The 24,227-nt window shown below is 42.9% G+C and overlaps 1 protein-coding gene across 1 annotated transcript in view; it reads left to right on the top strand.

The window, feature by feature from the left end:
- NRK (Nik related kinase) overlaps nt 1-24,227 on the top strand; it is a gene marked incomplete at both ends in the record, with an annotated part of 100,151 nt that overhangs the window by 36,470 nt on the left and 39,454 nt on the right. The window contains 12 exon segments of the mRNA XM_079541907.1: nt 1,861-1,917; nt 7,234-7,359; nt 8,394-8,504; nt 10,267-10,357; nt 12,091-12,221; nt 15,265-15,319; nt 17,220-17,298; nt 17,654-17,829; nt 20,473-20,545; nt 20,865-21,060; nt 21,912-22,079; nt 22,854-23,018. Of these exon segments, the coding sequence (XP_079398033.1) occupies nt 1,861-1,917; nt 7,234-7,359; nt 8,394-8,504; nt 10,267-10,357; nt 12,091-12,221; nt 15,265-15,319; nt 17,220-17,298; nt 17,654-17,829; nt 20,473-20,545; nt 20,865-21,060; nt 21,912-22,079; nt 22,854-23,018 (1,428 nt within the window).

Below are 24,227 nucleotides of genomic sequence, written 5' to 3'. Positions count from 1 at the left end.
TTTTGTGAGGGTAAGCCTTCAGCCCTTAGTGTGACTGCACACCAGCTTTTGTGTGGAGGAAGATGAGGCTCTCCAGCTTAATGCAGCCAAGAAACATGGAAACTCTTTTACAAAGATGTGATAACAGTTATTGGAAGTAACTTGAAGCAAGTTGAGAGCTGGATTGAACCAACAAGAATGTGTCTTCATTGCTCCTTTACTCTCCACTCCACACTTTTCCTTTTGCCTTCTTGAGAAATGTTTGGGTTCTACCATGCGCCAACCCTCGCTGTGTTCTGTTCTAGGACAGTGAAGGGGTCTAGGAGAATGTAAGGATGGGATGTGCACATAGTTACCATAGCATGCTGCTTTACTTGGTCAGGGAGCATTTATTGCAGATGAGCTTGTGCATGCGAGTGGTGGCGTATGGGCCAATGGGTTTTGCACACTGGGAAGGAAACTTTGCATGGTACAAGGCAGACGTTGCCCTGAGACAAGGTTCTGCAAGGGCTGAGCTCCTCTCGTCCGACAGTCAGCACCATTGCAGACCTGGGAGCTTAATGGAGAGGGGCAATCTGAGTAGGTCTTCTACACTGAAATAAAACTGAACGCCATGAAAACTGGACTCTGAATGCTCTGTATCAAGTGCAGTGGTATTGATTTTTATTTTTTTTTTAGTAAAGAAATTTGTCTCAATGCAGCATTGTAATTACAAAAATCAGTCGATTCTTGCCATGGCTCTCTGCAGGATGCAGAGCGATCTGAGGGCACCCAGCAGCCTGCTCACCTGCTCCTGGAGGCACCTTGTGGTGCCAGCATGGTGTGTGTGCCTGTGTTCTGTGGCAAGCCCCTCTCTGTATTGCCATGGCACACAGTGCCTGGAAGTGCTCACAGTGGCCTGCAGCGGTGGCTGTGGCAGTGTGGAGGAAGCAGGCTGCCATTCGCCTTCCTCCCGGCGTCTGATGGTGCAGAAATCCCCGCGCTCTGCTTTTTGAGAAAAAGCTTTGCAGTCCCAGGGTGTTCCCAGAGATCGAGGGCACTTGCAAATAAACAAAATTCAGCAGGGTTCAGTTGTCTGTAAAAGAAAACATGACTGTGACAGATCACTCAGAACCGAGGCATCACTTTTCTTTGATGCAGAATTGCTTAGTCGTTGAAATAATACTTGTGTGCAGTTGTGTACAGACAGGACCTGAGTTGTAAAGTTACATCAACTCAGCTTTTAATTTTGCAGGTGTAAATTGGACCTGCAAATCATTTAGTCTCCAAATTGCAGCCGTTCATATCTGTTTTCCTATGGCTTGCTTACTTAGCTGATGCCGGTTAGATGTTTTAATGCACAGCTTTTCAGGCACCACTACTTAAAGAACAAAATTGCAGTCTTAAAGCTTCAGACTCATTTCTGAACGTTTAACGTAAGGGAGAAATTAGGATGCATAGCCAGTCCGCTGTCCATGCAAATCTTTTGATACCATCCTTCAGTGTGAGATTAGTGCTGGTTATCAGGAGAAAGCACTATGCTTTGCATGTGTGGAGTAACTTGTTCTTGTCTAGCCAAGAAACTGTGCACTCTGTAGCAAGATGCCTGATTGCATTTCTAGTACACGTTCTTGTGAACCAAAGGTTGTCAGTCTTCATATCGAGTTTGCTCTTTTTATAGCTTTATTCCTTCCTTTTCCTCACGGTCTTCAAAAAACTTTTGTTTTAAGAAGCCGCAAAGTGCATACAGCTTTAGTGGCTGCGCCTCCTCCATGGCAGTTGGATGAAGACCCATAAACTCCTCTGACATTATGCTCCAACAGCCCTGTTAAATGCATCATTAGCTACTGTGTATTTAGTTTGCATGCCTGTTTTGCTTACAGTATTTTGTTATTTTAACAGGGCCGCCACGTTAAGACTGGGCAGCTAGCTGCAATCAAAGTGATGAATGTTACTGAGGTGAGTAGAGAACCAAAAATCAAAAAGCAATTATCAAGGTGTAAGAGAAAATAAAGAATCAGATCATGAGAATGTGGATAGCTTATGAAAGATAATCCGGTGGTATAAATTATGGTCGCTGAGTAGTAGTTTGTTTTTTGAAATTCTGAGGTGTTAGTGCAACCAGAATTTCAATTGTACCTGTCCAGTGGGGACAAAGCAATAAGGAATACATTTCTATTTGTTTTCTTGCTCTAAAGTAATGAAGAGAGCTGTCTTCCCAAGACAGCACGTAAAAGATTTCCTGTAGCTGTGCAGTACCCCTATTGTGTTTTATCACATCCTCTCCCTTCACATGCCAGCCATTCCTCAGTGTAGCTACCGTGACAGCAAGCAAGCAAGAACATGTTAGAAATGCAAATGTAGCACTTCTTTATTGTTATTTGACAGATGAGAGAAGCAGACAGCGTAATTGGCACTGTCCCTGCTCACATTTATAAAGTGGTGTCAGTGCTGGAACAAGGTGTCAAAAAATTAGCTAAGTATTGATTTTTGTTTCTGAGCACAGCTAGTAGTGAAGCAGCTTGCCTTCTTGAAATCTTACGCTCCTGTGCCCCAGAAGGACTGGAATGAGCTTGCACCCTCTCCTCAAAGTGTGCTGGAATTTTGGTTCCATGGAGTACACCCGTTTGCATGGATGACCAGCTCCCCATTTTCTTGCTCTGGCAGCGTGAATGTGGTGCATAAAACTCCAAGATAAAGTTGGTCTTCTTGGGAAGTTGTGGAAGGGTCATAGCCCAAGATAAGAAATAGGTCCTCTGGGCCAAGTCTGCCAGTGGTACAACTATGTGGAGCATTTTGAACAAGCATCAGCAAGCTCTGTCTATGTTTTTATGTCTTCTGCCTGTCTTGGAAGGCAACAGAGCAAGTTAGTCCATGTGAGCATTGTCACGTAGAGCAGGTCCAGGCCAGGTGTCTCTGCTGATGGAATGGGAATCCAGCCCTGAACAGAGAGTGGTCTGAATTGCATGCTGGTTGATGCTGCTGTAGCGCTTCTATGAGGAATGTCCAAGGACTGGTTTGTCTATGACTACTACCTTGTAAAAAGAAACGTGTGGTTGGACAAAGGAACCCACAGAACAGATCCTATGTGGGACTCAGAAGTGAGCCAGAGCTTCTGTGCAGATGGCTTTCACGCCTTGCTGGGTCAGCCAGCATTGTTTGAAGGCTAGTCACAGATGTCACTTGTAGGCTGTCATGTTCACACCAGTGACAGTCCCTTCCTTGATGTAACAATTGAAGCAAAAACTTCAGGAAGGGAACCTTGGGAAGATTTCCTTTGCTGTACATAACAGTCTCCTTTGTATGTAAGCAACACAATGCAGCATCCAGTAGTGCCTACTTGCATGGACACAAAATTTAGATGGAAGAAAGCCTTGGAAAGCTTCAGGAATTCACATTGCATGATTCTGGGGACAAAACACAGCTGCTCAGGTTTGATTTGCTACTTCTCTGTGGGCTGGAAAGTCAGCACCTCCCTAGGGAATCTGTCCCATTGCTAGAGGGGCTGAACAGCAGTGACAGCTCGTGCTGTTTTCACATTGAATCGCTTAACACAAAAGCAGTTGTGACAGTTTAAGAGCTTAATAGTGAGCGTGCTGATAAACTAAGGCTGCTCTGGTTCACTGCTTGCCTTCTGAGCTGGTCTGTCTGATCAGGGACCGTGCTTCTGGCCCCCTGCGCTGCAGATTGGCTGAAGCTGGTGCCTGCTCTGCTGCTGCAGGCAGTAGGAGCATGGGTGCAGCATGGCTGAGGCTGGTGCTAAATGAGTCCACAGCATCTCTGAACCTCGCTTCTCTGCCTCTAAAATAGGAATAGCCTTCCTCTGCTTCACAGTGTGTGGGCACTGAGGCAATAGACTGAACTGTAATGCAGAAATCCAGTGTGATCAATTCAGAGCCTGCCAAAGATTCAGTGTTTCTCTTGTGTTGTTAGTCTGCTCAGGTTGAAATTATTTTCTGTTCCTTTGGGCTTGAAAAGCTGGCTTGAAGCATTAAATAAAGCCTTTAAAATATTGAAATCCTCATCTTCAGTGTCCTGCATATAAATTGCACCTGAGAGCAACATCTCACAGTTTGGTTTGTGAGAAATGGAAGCTGTCATAGTAATCCTGCCTGAGTGAGTTGGGAGGCTTCTAGCCCCTCTGGTCATTTTCATCTTTGGGTAGTGACTGAATGTGCTTCACTGGGAGCAGCTTTCTTGTGGAGCAAAATTTCATGTAATGGAAGACAGGTAGATGTTTAAAGAAACCTGGACAAATGCAGTCTTTTTACCTTCATCTCTGTCCAAAAGCTGAAAGTGGAGAAGAGCTGAATGCTTGTAACAGCCTGGAGATTTGAATGCCTGCTTTCAAGACTCTGCATTTCAAGCCTCCAGGAGACATCTCTCTTAGGGCAGTTCCAGTCACCAGGTCTACACATGTCAGTGTAGATTGGTGGCAGTTTGATCAGCAGCCCACAGCACTGCTCAGCAATTGGTTGTTGTTATCTGATATGAGAGAGAAGGGTGTTGAACAAGGATATCAATCATATCAAGAGAGCCTGGGGCACTTCTACGCCTCTGCAATGTTCTGCAGTGGATTTTTCTCCCCCAGCATTCTGTTTTCACTAGAAAATCCAACCCAAGGAGTCTTCCAGCTCATGCTTCATCATAACTGGTACATCTCAGCTGTTGTTTCATCAAATCCTACGTTGTTTGTTGTTTGGTTTTTTTTTTTTTTTCTGGCAATAAACTATTTCATCAGAAAACCACTGCCCAGCTTCAGCTGTGATTATTCAGCTCTGAGATCTGAGGCTTACCAGGAGCTGAGCAAATCTGCCCTTTGCTGCTGCAAGTTCTAGCCCCGGGCTGCTTTCTGAAGAGGAGCAGCAGGATGCTGTGGTCACTGTGGGATCTTATGGACATCTGTCAGGAAGTGCTGCAGTGTCACATTTTGCTGGGGGAAGTTGCAGGGTGGAGAGCCTTTGAAATCGTTGAGTGGAGCTGTTGGTGGTGTGCTTTCCTGGGTCTCTGCGCAGGCTGAGCTTCCTGCTTGCTGGCTGTGCCAAGTAAACAGAGGATGCATGGAGAGATGGGATCCTTGATGATCCTTGCTGCTGTTCTCGTCGGGTGTCAGTGCAGCTGGTCAAGGGGCTCTTCTGCAGCAGGCCATTCCCTGCCGTTGCTTTCAGGCTTTGCTGATAGTGAAATAATGTGTGAAGAGAAACCTGTCATTAGTACCCCCAGCACCGAGGGATCTTTTGGTAGAGTACTTACCAGCTGATGATTTTGTTTCTGCCTGAGGTCAGAGGCATGTGCTTTCTCATTTGTTGCTTCTTAGTGTCATTGCCTTTGATTGTGAGCTTGTCATCTTTGTGCTTGCAGTCATCTGCACCCAGAACTGCATCGGTTTTGAAAGCCAGCAGCTTTTTGCACCTGCATATCTCTGAGCTTGTTTCTTCTCTTAAGCACATGAGTCACGAGCAGGTTCCAGACCCCTGGGAGATGTGGCTTATGTGGCACTAACAGAAAGGGTGGTGGAAAGTGGAATTTCCGAATACCTTTGCGCACTGAAAAGCTGAAGGGTGACTTTGTCTCCAGTCGCTCTGTCCTCACCTGCCTATTTCAATTTTTCACATGCACAATTTGGAGTCTCAGAGGGAGCAGGGCTTTGTTTCCCCTCCAGAAGGCAAGAGCACAAGCTCCCTTTGATCTGGGCCTGGCTACACACAGACAGAAATACGACCTTGCGTATTTCCTGGGTTTCCTGCATGCTGTCTGGGAGACAGCTCTGATTTCTCTTGGATGCTCCAGATGCTACTCCAGCCTTGTCCTTACCCTTTCTAAGTTGTATGACACCCAGGGTCCTATTAAGCCAAAGATTAAAGGTTTTCCTTTGTCCTTAATTGCAAACAAAAGACAAATTAAGTACCTGGTGTAATAAGTGTGTCTTGAGAGTCTTTGTTCAGCAGAGAGGCTCTTCTGAAACCAGAAATAGCTGCTTTTGCTTCAAGTTGAGTTATTTCACATTTCCCTTTTCCTAAAACTTAAGAAAGTTGGGCTTTGGTTTGGCAGCACATCTCCTGTGTATTGAAGCTATTAGGGAAGTTCTTGTCTATTCCTGCTGGGAATGCTTTTTTCAGGTCAGATTTAATAAGATGTTTGAGGGAATTTGGTTTCAGCCTGCCAGGTTTCAGTGTTTTGGTACAGGTTGAGGGGACAGTGCAGCCAGTTTTGTAAGCACTCTGTTGTGATGGCTAAAAGAAAGCTTCAATGGCAAAGTGACTGGAAAACAGTGAGAAAGTGCAGAAGAATGTCCTGTGGGTCTGAACTATTCTTGCTGCTTCCTTTTTTTCCCTTCAGCTAGTAAGTGCTGACTGGAATGTTTTGCAGCAAGGTAAATTAATTTTCAACTCCCTTTAACTGATGCATGGATACCTGGCAGTGCTATGCGTTTCCTAATAAAGCAAATGAGACAGCAAAATCTACAGACGTTTCACAGAGTGTTGTGCACCATTTCTCTCGGGGACTGTAAAACAAACAAGCTGCTCTGAGAGGACCTCTTGAAAAAAGACCTCACTGAAAAATGCCGTTTCCTTATAGGGCGGTTGTAAAACTATTCCCATTAGCACCCCACAGCGTTGGCTGGGCTGACAGCACTAGGCTCCACTCCCCAGCACTCGGCCAATGGCTTGATGTGGGGCACACTGTGACTGTGTGGGGTGTGGGGCTGCTGGAAAGGGGGCAAGCCCTGGCCCTGGAGGCCAACGTGTGGCCATGAGCCTGTTGCTCTGCTGTAGTTTCCTCTCAGCTGGGCCCTTGGTGGCAGTGGGAAGATGAATTGGTTGATGTGCGCTCTCAAGTACTTTGTGAGTATTCACATAATGGAGTGTTAGGAATATTTTTATTTGTTTAAGTCCAGTTCATTTCTCCAAGACTAAATTACTGCATACTGGAACAGCAAACAGGATCCTGGCTTATTGATCCTGGCTAGTCCCATGAGGGGATGATGTGATTTTCTTACAACCACATGGGGATATTTTTGATTCTCTAGCTCAATCCTAGGCGAAAGGATCCAAATGATTCCATGCTCAGTTTATGAGCTGTGCTTGGACTGCAGTCTGATAGAACAATTCTGGTTGGAGAGGCCTCAGGACTCCAGCCCAAACTCCTGCCCAAAGCAGGGTGGGTTGCTTGGGGCTTGTTTCATTGGGGTCCCAAACGTTGCCAAAGCTGGAGTGTGCATAGCCTTGGTGACCTCTCAGCACTTCAAGAGCCTTCTGTTCTCTTCTGACACAGAATGAAGAGGAGGAAATCAAGTTGGAGATAAATATGCTAAAAAAATATTCCCATCATCGGAATATTGCTACGTATTATGGTGCGTTTGTAAAGAAGAGTCCTGCAGGCCAAGATGATCAGCTCTGGGTAAGTGCTTTGTGTTGTGTTCATTGCATGTCCAGCTCCTTTCTTTAGAGCTCCAATGTACTTGTCTCAGACCTTGTCTTGGTGGAATGTTGAAGTCATCGTTCTGAGAAGTAATAAAAAAGAAACATCCCTCTTCCTTTACACACAGAATCACAGAATCACAAGGTTTGGGAGGGACCTCAAGAGATTGAATTCAACCCCCCTGCTAAAGCAGGTTCCCTACAATAAGTCGCACAGGTGGACGTTGAGACGAGTCTTGAATATCTCCATAGGAGACTCCAGCACGTTCTGGGCAGCCCATTCCAGTACTGCATCACCCTTACCGTAAAGAAATTCTTCCACATGTTTGTATGGAACTTCCTATGATCAAGTTTTAGGCCACTGCTCCTTGTCCTTTCACTGCACACAACCGAGATGAGGCTGGCCTCATCCATTTGCTTCCCACCTCCCTTAAGAGGATGAGCATAAAGTATAATAGCTGTGACTTAGGTTGTTGATCAGATTTGTTGTTAGAACTTTCTTTTCCCAAATTAAATGTTTCCATCTTTTTTTAACAGTGATGAAATAGAACTTGTCTTTTCCTCTCCCGTCTTTTTCCTTGTCACTTTCTACATTCTTTTCCAGTTGAAAAATAAAAAAGCAAACAGAGGAGCTGGCAATGAAGCAAAGAAAAATAAACTCTCAATTTTTTTTTGTCTGCAAGAGATCTGCAGCAAGATGAGATATTTTAAATTTTGAAAAAAAATCCCACCTTTGTTAGTGCTATTTTTGTTCTTGGTTTTCTTCTGATTTACATTTTTACTAGAAAGAAAATGTTTACCCTTGACCTGTAATAGGAGAGGTGCACTCCTGTGTTCTTGTTTGTTATTTATTTATTCAGTGGTGTGCATTGCTCAGGAAATGAGATTTTGCATCATTTGGCACCCAGGAGGGTGGCACATAGTTCACTTCACCTTGTTAGTGGTGCAGCAGGCATCACTTTGATATCTCTGCTGATGCTGTGGTAACGATGTGTTGCATTTGTCTTCCTGCAGCTGGTGATGGAGTACTGTGGTGCTGGCTCTGTCACTGATCTGGTGAAAAAGACAAAAGGGAACTGTTTTAAGGAAGACTGGATTGCATACATCTGCAGAGAGGTTCTCAGGGTGAGTTGTGGACCAGAACTTTGTTGCTCATTTGGAACAAAAAAGCCTTTCCTGGCCCTTGGTCATTAATGTAAAGCAACAGTAAGCTCTAGTTTTTGAAGAATTTGATCCGTGGGGCTTGTGAGCTGTGGTCCTTTAGTTCAGAAGAGCCAAAATGTCCATCAGCCTGCATGATGGCTACTTAACATCTTGCAGTACTCCAGTTAATCCCATTTTCTGTGTGAAGAGCACATTGGTTATTGTCTTCTGTGACAAATACCATCCTCCTCCATATCTTGTGATATTACTACTGCTCACTGCTTTGACTGTTCTTGCTGTGTAAGATCAGTCTGCTCACAATTCCTTTTCCTGCACACAGTAGGGGACCTTTTTTCTGCACTATTAAAAGCAGTGTTGGCTAAATAGCATCTCAAAATTGTAAAGGCAGCCCTGCTGCAGCAGTATTCCCCAAGATAATCCTTGCAACTATATTTCATTCTGTGTGTGCTTTGGGATTCTTTTTAAAATTATTTTTGTGTATGTGCTCCTAGAAAGTAGAGAGGATAAAACAGTTCCAAAGTGTAATCTGGTGAACTGGGCTGGAAAAAAAAAAAAACAACAACCATGATTGAAACCCATCATTGTAAATTCAAAACCCATTACAGACTTACTGATCCATCTTCCATGTAATGGAGTTTTACTTCTTTTCTAAATAACGTTAAGATAACTGCATATTCCAGGAACTAGAATTCAGATAGTGTGCCAAGGTAATGCTTGAACAGGAGTAAGTCTCTGCTTCTGCAGGTGTTATTGATAAGTATGTTCAGTGGAGAGCATCAGCCATCTCACCTGGATTTGGCATTGGACTGCATATTGCAATAACTGTAGCTGGAGATTGTGGGGAGAGCTCTTATGCAAAAAAAGAAAAAGAAAATCGTGATGGTCTGGTTAAGTTCTTGTGGTTGCGTGGCTGTAATATCTCTGTTAAAGCAGTTGATATTAAAACCTTTGATTTATGCTCTTGCAGCAGAAAGTAATAGCATCAAGCTTGCCTGAAACAAGCGATTGGATTGAATCATCTTCATTTTAAAACAGAGAATAACTCGTTGCGTCTGGGTTGAAAATGTTTCCTTCTGGAAAACTTAGGAGTTGGGTGGAAGCTGCATTTGAAGTCACTAATACTGTATCACAGAATCTAAGTATTTCAGCAGAGTATCCCTTGTCTTATAGTGTATTATTTCAGTGTTATATCTCTGCAGTTTGGGAAAGAAGGAGACAGAATATTGCAAATATTAGCTGAATGACAACTATTCAATATTTGTTGCATTCAACAATAATCTGACATGGTATTTTGAGCTCTCTGTGATCAATTTTTCATTGAATTCAGAGTTTTGCTGTTCTGTTGAAAGTGGAATTTAGCCCAGTGCAGCCAGACACATCCTGTCTCTGCACCTCATTGAGAGCATTCTGCAATGCTCTTCACCAATTATTTTTTTTTAACTTTTTTTTTGCTTTTAATATGTAGCATTGATTCTGAGAGAGAAGTAAAAAATATTGGTACCTCATTTTATTCACACTTTACTTTAGAGATGCTACACTACAGTCGTGCCTTCTGGTTGTCGTCTTCTCTCCTTGCCAAACCTGGGGACTTGATGTTGCTGATCACACGTGAAGGACTTTCTCCATGAAGTCTGAGAAGGATAAAAGTGTAAAAAGGCAACAATGCCAAGTTCATGATAATGAGAATAAGGGAAGTCTTGCTTTTGTTTTGCTTTATTTTTAGGGCTTGGCACACCTTCACGCTCATCATGTCATCCATCGAGATATTAAAGGACAGAATGTTCTTCTCACAGAAAATGCAGAAGTGAAACTGGGTATGTTTCTGTAAATGTGTGCTACAAACCTGTTTGTTTAAAATTTCTGTCTTACCTTGGAAAGAACTTTCAGGAACCCAAGATGTATCAAATACTGTTAATGCTCGGGCTTACAAAATGTCTGTCAGCTAGAAGAAGGTGAAAACGTGATATATTCTACAGCAGTGTCACTCACAGCCTGTGGGAAATGCAGCTACTTCTAGACAGTCACACAGATAACCTTGTAGTCAGTCAAATCGCCACCACGTCTTCACAGCAGGCTCCCAGTGTACAAAGGCATCCAAAAAAAAAGCCAACAACAAAAACCCTCACACCAACAGTAAGTTAAACTGATCCATTTCTCTAAGGGAAACAGGCTTAGAGATTTTCGTAAATCTGAGGATAGGTGAAATTACTCTTCAGTGGTAGCCCTCTCACACGAATAGATCTTACTAATACTCATCTCTCAACAATGTCAGCCTGTTTACTCATTTCCTTTTCTAGCTGTGATGTGTCAACTGTTAACGACTTCCAGCTTCCTAAGATTAAGCTCAAGTATATATCTCTCTTGAGGAGGATGTCTTTGGTGTTTTTGGAAGATTTCACACAGGATGCATGGCGGTGATTTAAAGGAGCAGTCTTGAGAACCCTTTTCTTATTTGGGATGATTCTTTATTTATCCTGTCTTTTCTTCATTTGAAAGAAATCACTACAGAGATGGAGAAGAAGGATATACGTAGCCTATCAGTATGGGATAGGGTGCTTGACTGGAGCAAGCCAAAATAAGGACTTTTTTTTTAATCCAAAAAAGAAGTATTGCCAGAGGGTTTTAAATTGAGTGCCTCTTAAAGCAGCGAAGCTAGAAAACCAAGAGATCCTCAGTCCGGTTCTATTCCATCTCAGCATGTTATGTAAAAGCACTTTTCACATTTCCCATCAGAAGCACAGAAGGTATGATGAACCCAAAAGTCAGATCCAGATTTCTGTTGAAGACATTTTGCTGAACAGGGACAACCAGTAGTGGTAGTATGTAGTAATGGTATGCAGATGTTCTGTACTGAGGAAACACAGCTGTGAAAATCTTCTCCTTGATGATAGGAGAGGACTGCTTCCTTCCAGTTCTTTTCCTTGCTAGTCTATTTTGATTGTTGTTATTTTTTGTTTCCCAGTCTTCCCTGTGAATAGCACTAGATGCTGTGCCTAGTAGATCCAATTAGTGATTTAGAGGTTTATTGAAAGAAAAATACAATCACATAACAGTTGGTTTTATGGACCCTTCTTCGTATCTGAGCAACACTGTGTTGCTGTACAGTCCCAAGGAAAGTAGTATCCTTTCAGCACAAAGAGCAGGGCACAATTCTCTCATTATAATGAGGCTAAGATCAGAATAAACCAGTGTATTCTCCAGCCTGTTGTAAGCTAGTCTTTGAATGCATGGAAGGAGTTCTTTGAAATAACTCAAAGCGATATATAAACAAATACATAAGACACATCTAAGCGTGCTTCATACATAGGTACTATTTTTTCCTTTCCAGTACTAGTTAAAGATCTCAGGTCCTACTCAGGCTTAAACTTCAGTTTTTCCACTTAATTTCAGTTACTGGACAAGATGTACTATGAGAACTTGTATCAGGTTTGATACACATTCTTGCCCAAAAGTTTGGTATCCAAGGAGTATGGAAGTAGTTAAGCAAGTGCTCTGCCATATGAATGCAACCCTTTAGTAATTCCTTTACCCTTGCTTGGCTTTTCAGTGGATTTTGGTGTAAGCGCCCAACTGGATAGAACCATTGGGAGAAGAAACACTTTTATTGGAACACCATATTGGATGGCACCTGAAGTCATTGCCTGTGAGGAGAACCCAGATTCTACCTATGATTACAGAGTAAGTGTTACAACTTAATATCAGATCACAAAACACATGAGTTGCTGAAATCCTTCTCAAATTGAGAGAAGAACTCTCTTGAAAAGTTCAATCTTCCTTTCTTTTAAACCACAATAATGTTATAACTGTACAAGTAGAATATTTGTAGTATGTGGGTGGTGGCTCTTTTTGAGCGTGGAGTTTCACTATGAGTGGGGTTTCTTTCTGAATTGTTCGTATCTGTAATACATGTTCATTAATCTGTGCAACAAAATACTGATAGATGTATGTGGAGGTTACAGGTCAGGATGGAAAAGGAAAGAAAGAGGTAAATTTGTAAGGAATGCTTGACAAACAATGTAATGCTAATGTGGCCAGGTATTACTCTCTTCTGTAAAAGAGCTATTTTACTCTGTACTTAGTTGTAAATCCTGATTTAGTTGGTAATAATTACCATAACTCGTTGCTCATTTATAAACATGCAACTGCAAGTGGTTTTCCATCCCAGAATGATTTCTGGCTGTTCACAGGATGGCTGAGAGGTGAGGGCAACTCTGGAGGTTGTCTGCTGAAACTCTTACTGAAGCAGAGTCAGCCAGAGCAGGCTGCCCACTTGTGGCTTATGTCCACTCAGGTTTTGAATATATTCAACATTAGAGATCACAGCATCTCCAGGCAACCTGTGCCTGTGTTTGCAAATGTCACAGCAAATAAGATATAGGTTTGAACAGAATTTCCTGAGTTTCAGTTTGTACCTAGGTGCCTCTTCTCCTTTACTTGGCCACACTGAAAAGAGAAGCGACTGGTTTGATCTTCTTTATTCTTTTCCCATGAGGAATTTGTGCTAAGATCCCCTGAATGGTCCAGGCATTCTCAATCTGAAGCCTCCCAGCTCTAAGCCCCTAATAATCTTTGTGGCCTCTGCTGCACACATGCAGTCCAGATTTGGTCACAGGTGATTTCACCAGTGCTAAGGAGGTGGGAATTGTTAGCTCTCCAGACCCATAGCAGTGCCCATCCTAATGCAGCTGATTACTCACCACCAATTTCTCAACAGAAATGACTGAGTGAATACAGAGGCCTTATCTGCTCTTGTTATATGCACTAGTTCAGTGGTCCCTGACATCATTTTTGCTCCTACGCAAGCATCTAATGATAACTTACTCATTGAAAGAAGAATTTATCTTTTGAGATGTCCAGCGTGCTCTGCATTTTGGATACCGACAACAGCTGTTCATATGCTGTTTCTTGTTCTCCTTTGTTAATAGACTGATGCTGTTCTGAAGAGACTTGTGACTCTGTCCTCTGAATTATTTCCAGCAGTGTTGTTGTTTGTTTGCCTACACTTAGACTTCCAGGTGTTCTCCAGGGATGGCTTCCTGAGCAGCCTTTCTCCTGGTCACTCCCTTGGTCCTGGTGTTCTCCTGGTTGCCACTTGGCTGCTCTGACTGTGGCTAGAGAAATGTTATTAGAAGAGCCTGCTATTACCTCTGTTTTCTCCTGTTTCAGGAGCTATGATTCTCACTTGCTGAGACCTTCTGCACTGCACTGTGAAGTCATGTTGTGAGTGGCAGTCATGACCAAAGAATGTTCTTGGATGTTACTTTATTTTTCATACCATGTAAATTTCATTCTGAAACCTCAGAAAATGAGGTTGTCTTCATTTTCTGAAACCACTTGATTTTCTTTTTGGAAGATATAAGTGTTAGGAACGTGCATATCTACTTTCCTTGCCTTCACTAACAAACAGCCACACAAACTGCTGTGACTCAGAAGGTGGCACAGAACTGATTTTTCTACAGAGATTTATGGCTGATACGATGGAGAAAGTAGCAGGAAGCCATCCTGTAGTGCCTGTAACTTCTTGTTCTGTGAAAAAGTGGTTAAAATTATAACAAATCAGTGAAAAAATAAATGCATGTGTACCTATACACATCAGTCTTTCAAACACTGCTACCATTTTCCACTTCCGCTGTCTGCCTCTCACACTTTGAAACAAGAAACCACAGTACTTTGCAGCCTGGTTCTTTTTCCCATTATCCCCAGAGCCTGCAATGCTACCTCTAGAAGACTTTTCTAACTTTCTGTCATCTATTTCATAGCAAGTCAGGGTCCCATTAGTTATATTCTCAGATGTCTCTACAAACTGTAACAAAAACAGCCTCCAGCTTGCATGAAGCAGTTCAGAGCAGCTCAGTTGAGAAGGTTCTGTTGGTAAAGTCAGGTTCAGACAGAGTGCCAGGCTGGATATGAGCTGCTAATCTTTGAAGATTTGTCTTCTCTTGCACCCTTATAAAATCTACTTTTAAATAAACCCTGCAGGTTAGTTTGGTCACATGCCTCTCATCTAACTGCTTTTGGACACCAAAAAGTAGTAAATACTGTACTTGATTAATCAAGCAGAAGCCTGTGACGTATTTTTTTACAGTCACTGGTCATGATCACAATTAATCTTTCATGATCAAAATCATTTAGCATTCAGATAAGCTGATAATGAAATCTCCAGCCTGAATTTCCTTTTGTGTGCCCAAAAATATGTGACTGGAGACTGTGTGGACAGAAAGTCAGATTATAATTTAAGCTTTGTCAGTGTAGAAACTCAGCAATGACTACTGTGGTACAAGCATTAAGACAAAGATTTTTTTGGCCTGGAACAGAGCACGAGGCACTGTTTATAGAATCACCAAGGTTGGAGAAGACCTTCAAGATCATCCAGTGCTGTGTCTCACTGCCTCGCAGCAATAGGTTAAAGATGTAAGCTGTGTAGTTAAATGGTGTCTGCTGTACTCCAATTCTTTTGGGTTTTACGAATGCAAAAGGTTTGCATTTTAGAGCTGGCTGCTTAAATGATGATTCAGCTACTCACAACTGCGTGGGGAATGGGAAGCTTCTGGCTACTAGCACGTTTCTTTCCTAAAAGCTCAGGAGGGAAGGGAGGGAGCAGAATGTATGTCGCTCTCACACGAAAATGACTTGATCCAAGAGAATTCTAGGGAAACAAAGGAAAACTGAAAAAAAGCATGAGTGTTTCAAGTCGCAATGTTCAATGTTTTTTTTCCTGCAGAGTGACCTCTGGTCTTTGGGAATCACTGCTATTGAAATGGCTGAAGGAGCTCCTCGTAAGTGGTTTGGTTCAGGGAGGGGGCTCTATGCTTTCTGAACATGTTCTGTATTAAAATAACTCACGCTTGACTAATGCACAGATGTACAAAGCTCTGGTTCTGGCTGGATCCTTAGAAATAATCTCTGAATTTTTCTCATTTCAGCTCTCTTGCTGTGCCCTTCCCACATCTAATTCCCTGTTTCCCCTCCTCGATTTCAATCCTGATTTCTTACTAGCTTTAGGTAAATTTTGTGTCTTGTAATTGCTTCCGTCCATGACGCCAAGCAGCAGGAGTGTGCTGGGAGACCCTTGCTGTCCCTTCACTACTCTGGTTAGTGTCTCACAGGCAGTGGGCAGCAATCAATGGCTGCAGGGTGGTCGCACAGACCTCTTTTGTGCATCTTTTGTTTCTGCAGAACCCTGGTTGTTTCATCCCTGCACCCAAGGAACAGCTGTGTTGTGAGGGTGTACGTGGTCACTGCCGGGAGCACAGGAGATGAAATAAATTATACCCTGGCCTGAGCTCAAGAGCACGTAGGCTGTGTTTAAGAAACACTTTTGGCTGTTTTCCTGTCCAGCTTGGTTTTTAGCAATGGTCCAAATCCAGCTGGAGTTGAGAAGCACTTTCAGAAACTGTGCTCCAGCCTAGCTTCGTCCTGAGACGGGGCTCTGTGCAGTTTCCTTTGAGAGAGACTTTGTGGCTTTTTCCTCACTCCACTTGTAATTGATGTGATCACTGTTTTTGGCAGGAGAATGTAATAGATTATATTCTATTGCATTGTGTTGTGTTTTTCTTCTTGTTTTACGTGAGGTGATAGGACCCCTATCCAGAAACCAGACTTCTTTGAACTGCCACCCCCACTATATCACAAGCTGTTGAAAATACAGAGGAAAAAGACAAAAAAGTCAACTCAGATGTGAGAAGTGATGGCAGGCAGCTACAGGCAAAGAAAGAAATAGGAGGCAGTAAAGGCATAACCAGGCCATAGTCTTGCTTTTGCTATTTCTGCAACGCTGCAAATCTGTTTCTATTAAGAGAATAACTTCTGAACACCTGCATATCATGAGTGATCAGCCTCCATATAGAGCCTCTCAGTTGCCATTCAGTAGCTCTGTTTTGTGAAGAAAGACCTCTGACCCTCAATATTTCTTTGTGACAGACAGGGACTTGTTTGTAATTCCACACAAAATGTCTCTGGTATATGAGATATTAAGGTATTTTCTTTTGTGCAGAGTTATTTGTAGTTTTACATTTCTGTAACAGTAGCACTGAGCAGAAGTACAGTGGGCTGGAAAGAAACCAGCATCTGAATGCATTGGTAGGATCTATTGCAAATTGCCTAATCATGGTGCTCCTGCTCCTGAAACACAAAATAGATGAAATATGTGCTCAGCCATTATGCTCTGCTCCACTGACACGGTTCGTGGGCTCTCCAATTTGCATCACATTTCTTCATCCTACATTTTCTTTTATGCCATGAATGATACAGCTAAGAGTCTGATGAAAATGTATCTTATTGTTTATTTGAACCATAAGCAAAGCATATTAAATTATATATATTTCAATACTAAATTTAACTTCTGTTTATGAAAAATTACCTCTTGATATACTAGAGTTGTGAGTTTTTATAATGTCCTTTTGAAGCCTTACGTATAAAAATCAGAATAAAGTTGTTACCACGCAGCCTTTCTTTCAACTAAATCTCGTGCAACCAGTAAAATAGCAGTGCATCATTGTGAAAGCTTTCTTTGTACTCTGAGACTTCATTTTTTGGCTGTAGCATGAATTGCACTGACTAACAGTGAGGTCCTGCAGCAGGTGCTGTGCTGTAGGCAGTGGGAGAAGTGGTTGGGTCTGCCTGGGTGGCAGAGGTTGGACGTGGGATGTGTACTGAACTCTGTGGTCTCCTTTGCAGCCCTGTGTGACATGCACCCAATGAGAGCACTCTTCCTCATCCCGCGGAACCCGCCCCCAAAGCTGAAATCCAGAAAATGGTAAAAAGCCGTGCAAAGTGTAATTTCTGATGATTTTTAGCGCTCTTGTCCAAGAAATCACGATGTTGTTAAATCCTGCAGTGATCTGTGTTGTCTGTCCTCCACTGTCTGTAGTGCTGGGGTGAGCCATGGGTGCAGAAGTAGTTTACCTTTGGGAACCAACGCTGTTCTTTTGATCTCTGGATGATCTGCAGCATCCATTGCAGTCACTGAAGGCTGACATGAGTGACTGCAGTTTTAGTCCCAGTGCAAGATGAAGCCTTGCAAATGTAGTGCTTTATGGCACTCTGGGGTAATGCTTGGCAAACCAATTGGAAAGGTTTATTATTTTACCCTGTTTTTCTGTCTTTTTAAGGTCAAAGAAATTCCTTAACTTTGTTGAAAGCTGCCTTGTAAAAAATTATTTGCATCGTCCGTCCACTGAAACCTTGCTTAAGCACTCTTTTATCCGAGACATGCAGAATGAACGGCAAGTGCGCATCATGCTGAAAGACCACCTGGATAGGACCAGGAAGAAGAAAGGAGAAAAGGGTAACGTGGCAAAAAGAAACAAAAGGGGAGAGAAAAAGAAAAGATACTGCAAATAGCAGCTCCTTTTCTGACTTTTGATGGTGGAGTAAAAGGTGGATCCACCTGAAATATGGTACCACAAAAAACTGAGAAAGTTTTGTTGCTGGTAGCAGTGGGGTCGTTCTGCAAATCTCTGCAACAGCCTTGATCCACAGTGGTGTGTAATGCCAAAGTCTTCAGGAGTTGACTGATGCTGCTTCACTGAACACAACCCAAATGCTAATGTGATCAGAGTCCAAGTAATGCTTAGGCCTCTATTTTCTAAATAGAGTATCTAAACTGTACTCCGTGAGCCTTTCCTAGTCTCAGTTCATCTCTTGGTTCCTGATACCTTTATATGGTGATGCAGCAAGTAAAATAATTATAGCCTGTGAGTTCTTTGGAGGCAGAAGCATTCTGTAGTGGAGTGTACAAGTCCTTGAAAAGGCTTCCAAGATCCAGTGACACGCACACAGATATAATTGGTTGGCTTTTATACCAGATGCATGAAGTGAAAGAGAGAAATTGAGCTGGTTCCTTATCCTTCAGAGCAAAACTTGGAAGAAGCAGTGTTGGAGTGAGAATGGTCCATATGTCAGTGCACAGTTTGATGTGCAACAGAGAGTGAAGTAGCCTGCTGACCTGTTATTTTCCCTGCTCTCTCACCTCTCATTCTCTTGTGTGTTTTCCAATGGGAGGGGCACAGTGGAGATTAGTGACTATGAGGGCAAACTCACAAAGTGCTGTAAAGATGATAAATTAATTTTTAAACTCTTAAGTATTGATTTGACAATAGGAATATTTGTGCCTAAAATGAAATTGGTGTTGCAGTGTAAATTTACTGACTCCAGTAGTCATGGAATCGTAGCACTATAGAAGGGCTTGGATTGGAAGAGACCTTAAAGATCATTCAGTTCCATCCCCCAACTGTGCCCTGGTTGGCACCCAATAGTTCAAGCCACCCAGGGCCCTATCCAGCGTGTCCTTGAATACCTGCAGGAATGGGGCATCCACAACTTCTATGGGCAACCTGTTCTAGCACCTCACCACCCTGAGTAAAGCTTTTCTTCCTAATATCAAACTTGAATTTCTCCTCTTTTAGTTTAAAGCCATTTTCCCTTGTCCTGTCACAATCAAACCAGGTAAAAAGCTGGTTCCCCTTGTAAGCTCCCTTCATGTACTGGAAGGTCGCAGTGCAGTCTCCCTGGAGCCCTCTATTCTCCAGGCAGAATGAGCCCAGCTCCCCCAGCCTTCCTTCACACAGGAGAGGTGCTCCAGCCCTGTTAGCATCTTCACAGCCTCCTCTGGACCCACTCCAACAGCCCCACATCTTCCTTGTGCTGGAGCCAGGCCTGGATGCTGTTCTGCAGATGAGACCTCATGAGAGCAGAGCAGAGGGGGGCAATCCCCTCCCTGCCCACTGCCAGCCCTCTGCTGATGCTGCCCAGGACACTGTTGGCCTCCTGGGCTGTGAGCGCACACTGCTGGCTCATGCCCAGCTCTTTGTCTACCAGGACCCCCATGTCCTTCACACCACTTGTCACCAGCCTCCGCCTGGACATGGAGCCATTGACCACAGCTCTCTGGCGGCAGCCATCCAACCCATTCTTTATCCAGCCTTCAAATCCATATCTCTCCAATGTTGAGATAAGGATGTGGTGCAGGACCATATCAAAAGCCTTGCACGTGTCCAGATAGGCTGTATCAGTTGCCCTTCCTCTGTCCACACCTACTGTCACTCCATTGTAGAAAATTCTGTCATCTCCTCCAGCTGTGGGCACTTTCAAATGGAAAAACATCCTGTTAAAAGGTTTTCACGAATGCACTTGAAGGAGTAAAGATATGGTGATAACAATCACGTGTTGATAACTAGTTACAGTCGGGCCTGGAAAGTGCTGGTTTTAATTAAAATTCCCCTGAAGGAACAATGTGAAACTGCCAGACTATACACTTCAAAACACTGATGCCAAAAAAAGTTAACTGAGTCCCACTTTGGTCCTGCTCTGTATTTTAGCTTTGTGGCATGCTAATTTGAAGTCTTCCCTTATGGGTTACCTCCATGGTACTCTTGAAGAGAACTTGAAAAATGTGGGTCATCTTCTCCTGAACTGCGGTGTCAAAACTAACATTGCTTGATTATCCCCATTAAAATTGTTCATTTTAGTACAAAAAGAAACACAGATTCACTAAAGGCCTCAGTTTAGTTACGCTGCAGGCATGCAATAGCAGAAAAGGTCAGTATAAGTCTTTCATACCATATCTAAATTTATACATGAAATGACCCTGCTGCTTATGTTGTTGGGAGGGTTGGCTATTGCAGTAGGCTTAGCTTATTATATTGCAGATTGTAAAAGTAAGTTAGTTTTGCAAAATCTATGTAGTTAGTGAGGGGAAAAAGTGGAAACACGTAAAGGGGCCCTTTGACCCATGGTCTGAAGTAGGCTTTGTGTTGCATACTTGAGTATCTTCTGCTGCATCCACTCAGCCTCTTAGTGCAACCTAGGGCTTTTAAATTCCTGATGAGCTCCATGTAGTTTTAGTGCTCGGAAGCCAAGTTCAAGATAACATCTTAAATAACAATATCCTCCACTGGCATTTATTGGTCTCTCTCTCTTTTTTTGATAGAGGAAACAGACTATGATTACAGTGGAAGTGAGGAGGAAGACGATGAGCTGAATGAAGATGAAGGAGAACCAAGGTTAATTTTATGATTAGAATATAAAATTTGATTGGCCAATTGACTGTTCTCACTGAAGGCAGCTCTCCTCACGCAGATTTGCTTTTTTACCTTACTCTAAATCCCTCATCTACCGTATCCACTCTGATACTTGAACTGTTTTGTAGCTATCGAATATAAATGCTGAGCATAACAAGCTGCTGCATTCAGATGCATAGTCAACATGGCAGAGATATATCAAGTCATTTTCATTTGCTGACACGGGACAACAAGCAGTTCCTTGTATTCTCCCTGCTTTAATGCTATGTTTAGTCATATTGAAACTTGTACTTTGTTTCAGCTCCATAGTAAATCTCCCTGGGGAGTCAACTCTCCGTCGTGAGTTTCTGAGACTGCAGCAGGAAAACAAAAACCGTTCTGACCCTCAACGCCAGCAGCAGCAGCTGAAGGACCAGGAGAAATACAAGAAGCAGCTGCTGACAGAGCGGCAGAAACGCATCGAGCAGCAGAAAGAGCAGAGGAGGAGGCTGGAGGATGTAGGAACTGGCTTGCATTGTTATTCCACATCCCCTCACAAATGAAAAATATGCCTGTAGAGAGTAGGCTATGAAAGGCAAGAAGGCTGTGCTAAGTTGTCAGTACAACCTGTCATGCAGTCTTTCACACTGGGAGAATGTATCGCTTTTGAACATAATGATATTAAGTGATATAAAAAGGGCCTTGTTCTTTTCCTGCTGACAACCTGCCCTGAGCTTTGGGAGCTGAAGATGCAGGACATTTCTCTTGAGCTTGGCTGTAGAAGCCCAGGCAGGTGGGGAGAGAGGTCCTGCTTTCTTTCTGTTGTGCATTATTCATACTGAGTCTCTCTTCCTGATCCAGAGTTTCTGGCTCTGCTTCTTTTTAAGGTGTTACAAGACAAGATGCCTTTTCAGCTGTCTTACACATTATGGTGTGGCAGGCATTGCTAAATCATCAACGGGTCTGTTCTTAGGAGCATCTGATGAAATTCAGGCATTGTGCAAGCAATGGCATTTGTGAAGCATGATGCTGTTCCAGCAAAACTGGGGGAAAACTCTCAGAAAACCCTTCCTTCTCAAAATGACAGAAAGATGAGCTGTCAACCACAAAAAAGAAGTTCACGTATTTGTCTAAATGAATGGCACATCAGCCCTCAGCTGCCAAAAGGGCAAAGGTTTTATTTTGAATTTGATAGTTACTGTGGTGGCAATCTGTGGCTGGCTGCTCCTGCTGTGCTGTGATCGGGCATCCCGTATTACTGCCTGCACCTCAGGAAATGAGCCTTGTGATTAATGACTCCTGGCACAAATAATTGGTGGGTACAAAAGGGAAACAAAATAAGCAGTGTTATTCCCTGGCTCTCTTCCAGCATCAGAGGCGAGAGCAAGAGCTCCGAAGGCAGCAGGAGTGCGAGCAGAGGTGGGCTGAGGCTAAGGATGCTCAGAGGAGAGAGGAGAGGTGTAAGGAAGACAAAAGGGCCGTGGAAGATGATGAACGGTTCATAGCAGATGGGCAGAGGAAACCAGAAAAGAAGCAGGTATGGAAGGGTTTGCTGGCAGCAGTTTGCAGCTCCCCGTTCCTGTGGATGTCTTTCTCAGTCCCCTTGGGGTTGCTGCCATCCTCTGAGTCACGGATCAGAGAATGACTTTTTAATGCGTTTACTGCCTCTTGTTCTCGAATACAACCTTTTCTGGATGTAACATGCAAATTACTTACTGAGTTACCCCCTTGAGCTACAGCAGTGACACTTCCTCTCCTTGAGGGTGGCAGTTCTGTCACTGCTGTTTCTCCTTGCTGAAGTTATCTTCAGTAACTTTAATCTGATTTAAGGTACCTTTACCCTGAAAGCTTCCAGCACAAGCTCAACTTAAGCTTAAATCTCCAGAGTCTACAGTTTTACTTTGGATTGTACAAAGGATAGTCTCTTACTCACAAAGTAAAAATGAAATTGAGGTTACTTTAATGCTGAGGTCTCATTGTCAAGACTGGCACCTTGACTGCAAAGCTATGCTAAAGTTGCAGCAGATGAGCCGACTCATAACGAACAAGAGGCACTCAAGGAGTGTTTAATTAAAGCCCTGTTTTTAGGAAAAGTAAAAATAAAAAATGCAGTTTTCTGTTATGCTGTTTCAAAAGCCAAACATTGAGGGTTTGGAGTTGTTTTTTGCTTTCTTTTCCCCAGAGTTGTGGCTTTTCTGTCAGTCTTGCAGCTGTGCTCACTTTGCTCTTTTGAAAAGCCAGGATTTTCAGCAGTCACCTCAGTTGTCCTCCAAGGCATCATTCTCTCTGATGTTCATCACTCTGCTTTCAGAAAAAGGTGGAAGAGGTGCAGCACAACAGGAAGGGGCATCGAACTCTCCCCAAAGATCAGACACAGCTGCTGTCTCTCCAGCATGACCACAAGCAGAAGAAGAAGGAGCCTTCCAAGAGTTCAAATTCGGCAGCACATCTTCCATCAAGCAACACAACCAAAGAGGTACCAGCTCAGCCAGTGTTGTGTTTTGGTGCAGTTTATTATGCTGTGGAGATGCTAGAGTACAGTCTGATCTTTAAACTTACAGCTTGACTTATGTCTTCCTACACATTTAGGCTGCAGTAAGTCCTTTTGTCTCCATTAATGTAGAGAATAAGGAAAAGGAATGGTTAAGTCTGTCAATTCTACTCGAATTGAAAGAAGTCTTTAGCTGTGGTGAACCAGGAATCATGATCCCTCTGGTCAGCTAGCTGTCATTCTCTTGTTTCCCAAATTAAGATTTGGGAATCCCAGATTAAGAATGAAGGTAGTGTCATCTGAGGTTTTAAGAGATGTCTTTGCCTGACTTTTGGGTTCACAAAACTGAGGCAGACACAGAATAGTGTTGTGCCTCCCAGACATGGGTCTCTGTGTCCCTGATGTCAGATTGTGATGCCTTTTCATCTTCTTTTTCTCCTCAGATTTTAGGTAGATTAGATTTGGTGGATAAGGGGTACACATAGAGTCCTCAGTAAGAATTCTTGTCCGTTTCATTCCTTTTTTTTTAACTCCGAAATATTCTGTATTGCAACTTGTTCTACTTAAAAGCTTCAAGTCCGTTTCACATATCTCACCATTCCTGGTATTTATTTTTCACAGGTCTGTGAACCTGTTTCTATAGCTGGTAAGATTTCACATTACCAGAGCAAAGAACTTGGCTTGGACAGTGTCAAAATCCTCAGCAGCTTACACATCTTTCCTTGGGGGTGGCAGCAAAGCATCTTTCATAAATACCCAAACCAAGCACATGCATAAATTTGTAGAAGGAATGCAGAGTGCTGCTTATTAACTTTCTGCTGCAGCTTTTAAGCAGGTGCCCTCTTTGATGTCACCTCTGTCTGCATGCAGCTGGCTCCCTGAGGTGAAATCTTCTATGATGATAAGCAGTTAAATGAAACACTTTTTGGTAGGATTATTGACATGATGAATTTCAGTAACTGGATGGAGTATGCAAACAGCTAAGCTGCAGTGTGAAATCAACAAAACAAAGGATAGTAAGTCCCTTGTTAGAGCAGCAGTTTGTGAAAACAATAGAATGTCTAATTCTGTTTGAAGTAGAACTTAACTGTCAAAAAAATGCCCAAGATCCTAAGGCTTTATTGCATTGACTGATTAAACGTATCATTATTGAAATTTGAATGAGCTCTTTTGGAAATCACTGTTTATGTAGTG

The sequence above is a fragment of the Tetrao urogallus genome (genome assembly GCF_951394365.1).
Source record: "Tetrao urogallus genome assembly, chromosome: 13".
NCBI classification, from domain to species: Eukaryota; Metazoa; Chordata; class Aves; order Galliformes; family Phasianidae; genus Tetrao; species Tetrao urogallus.
Note: the sequence above shows the minus strand (reverse complement) of the source record. Positions and strands in the feature narration are given on the sequence as shown.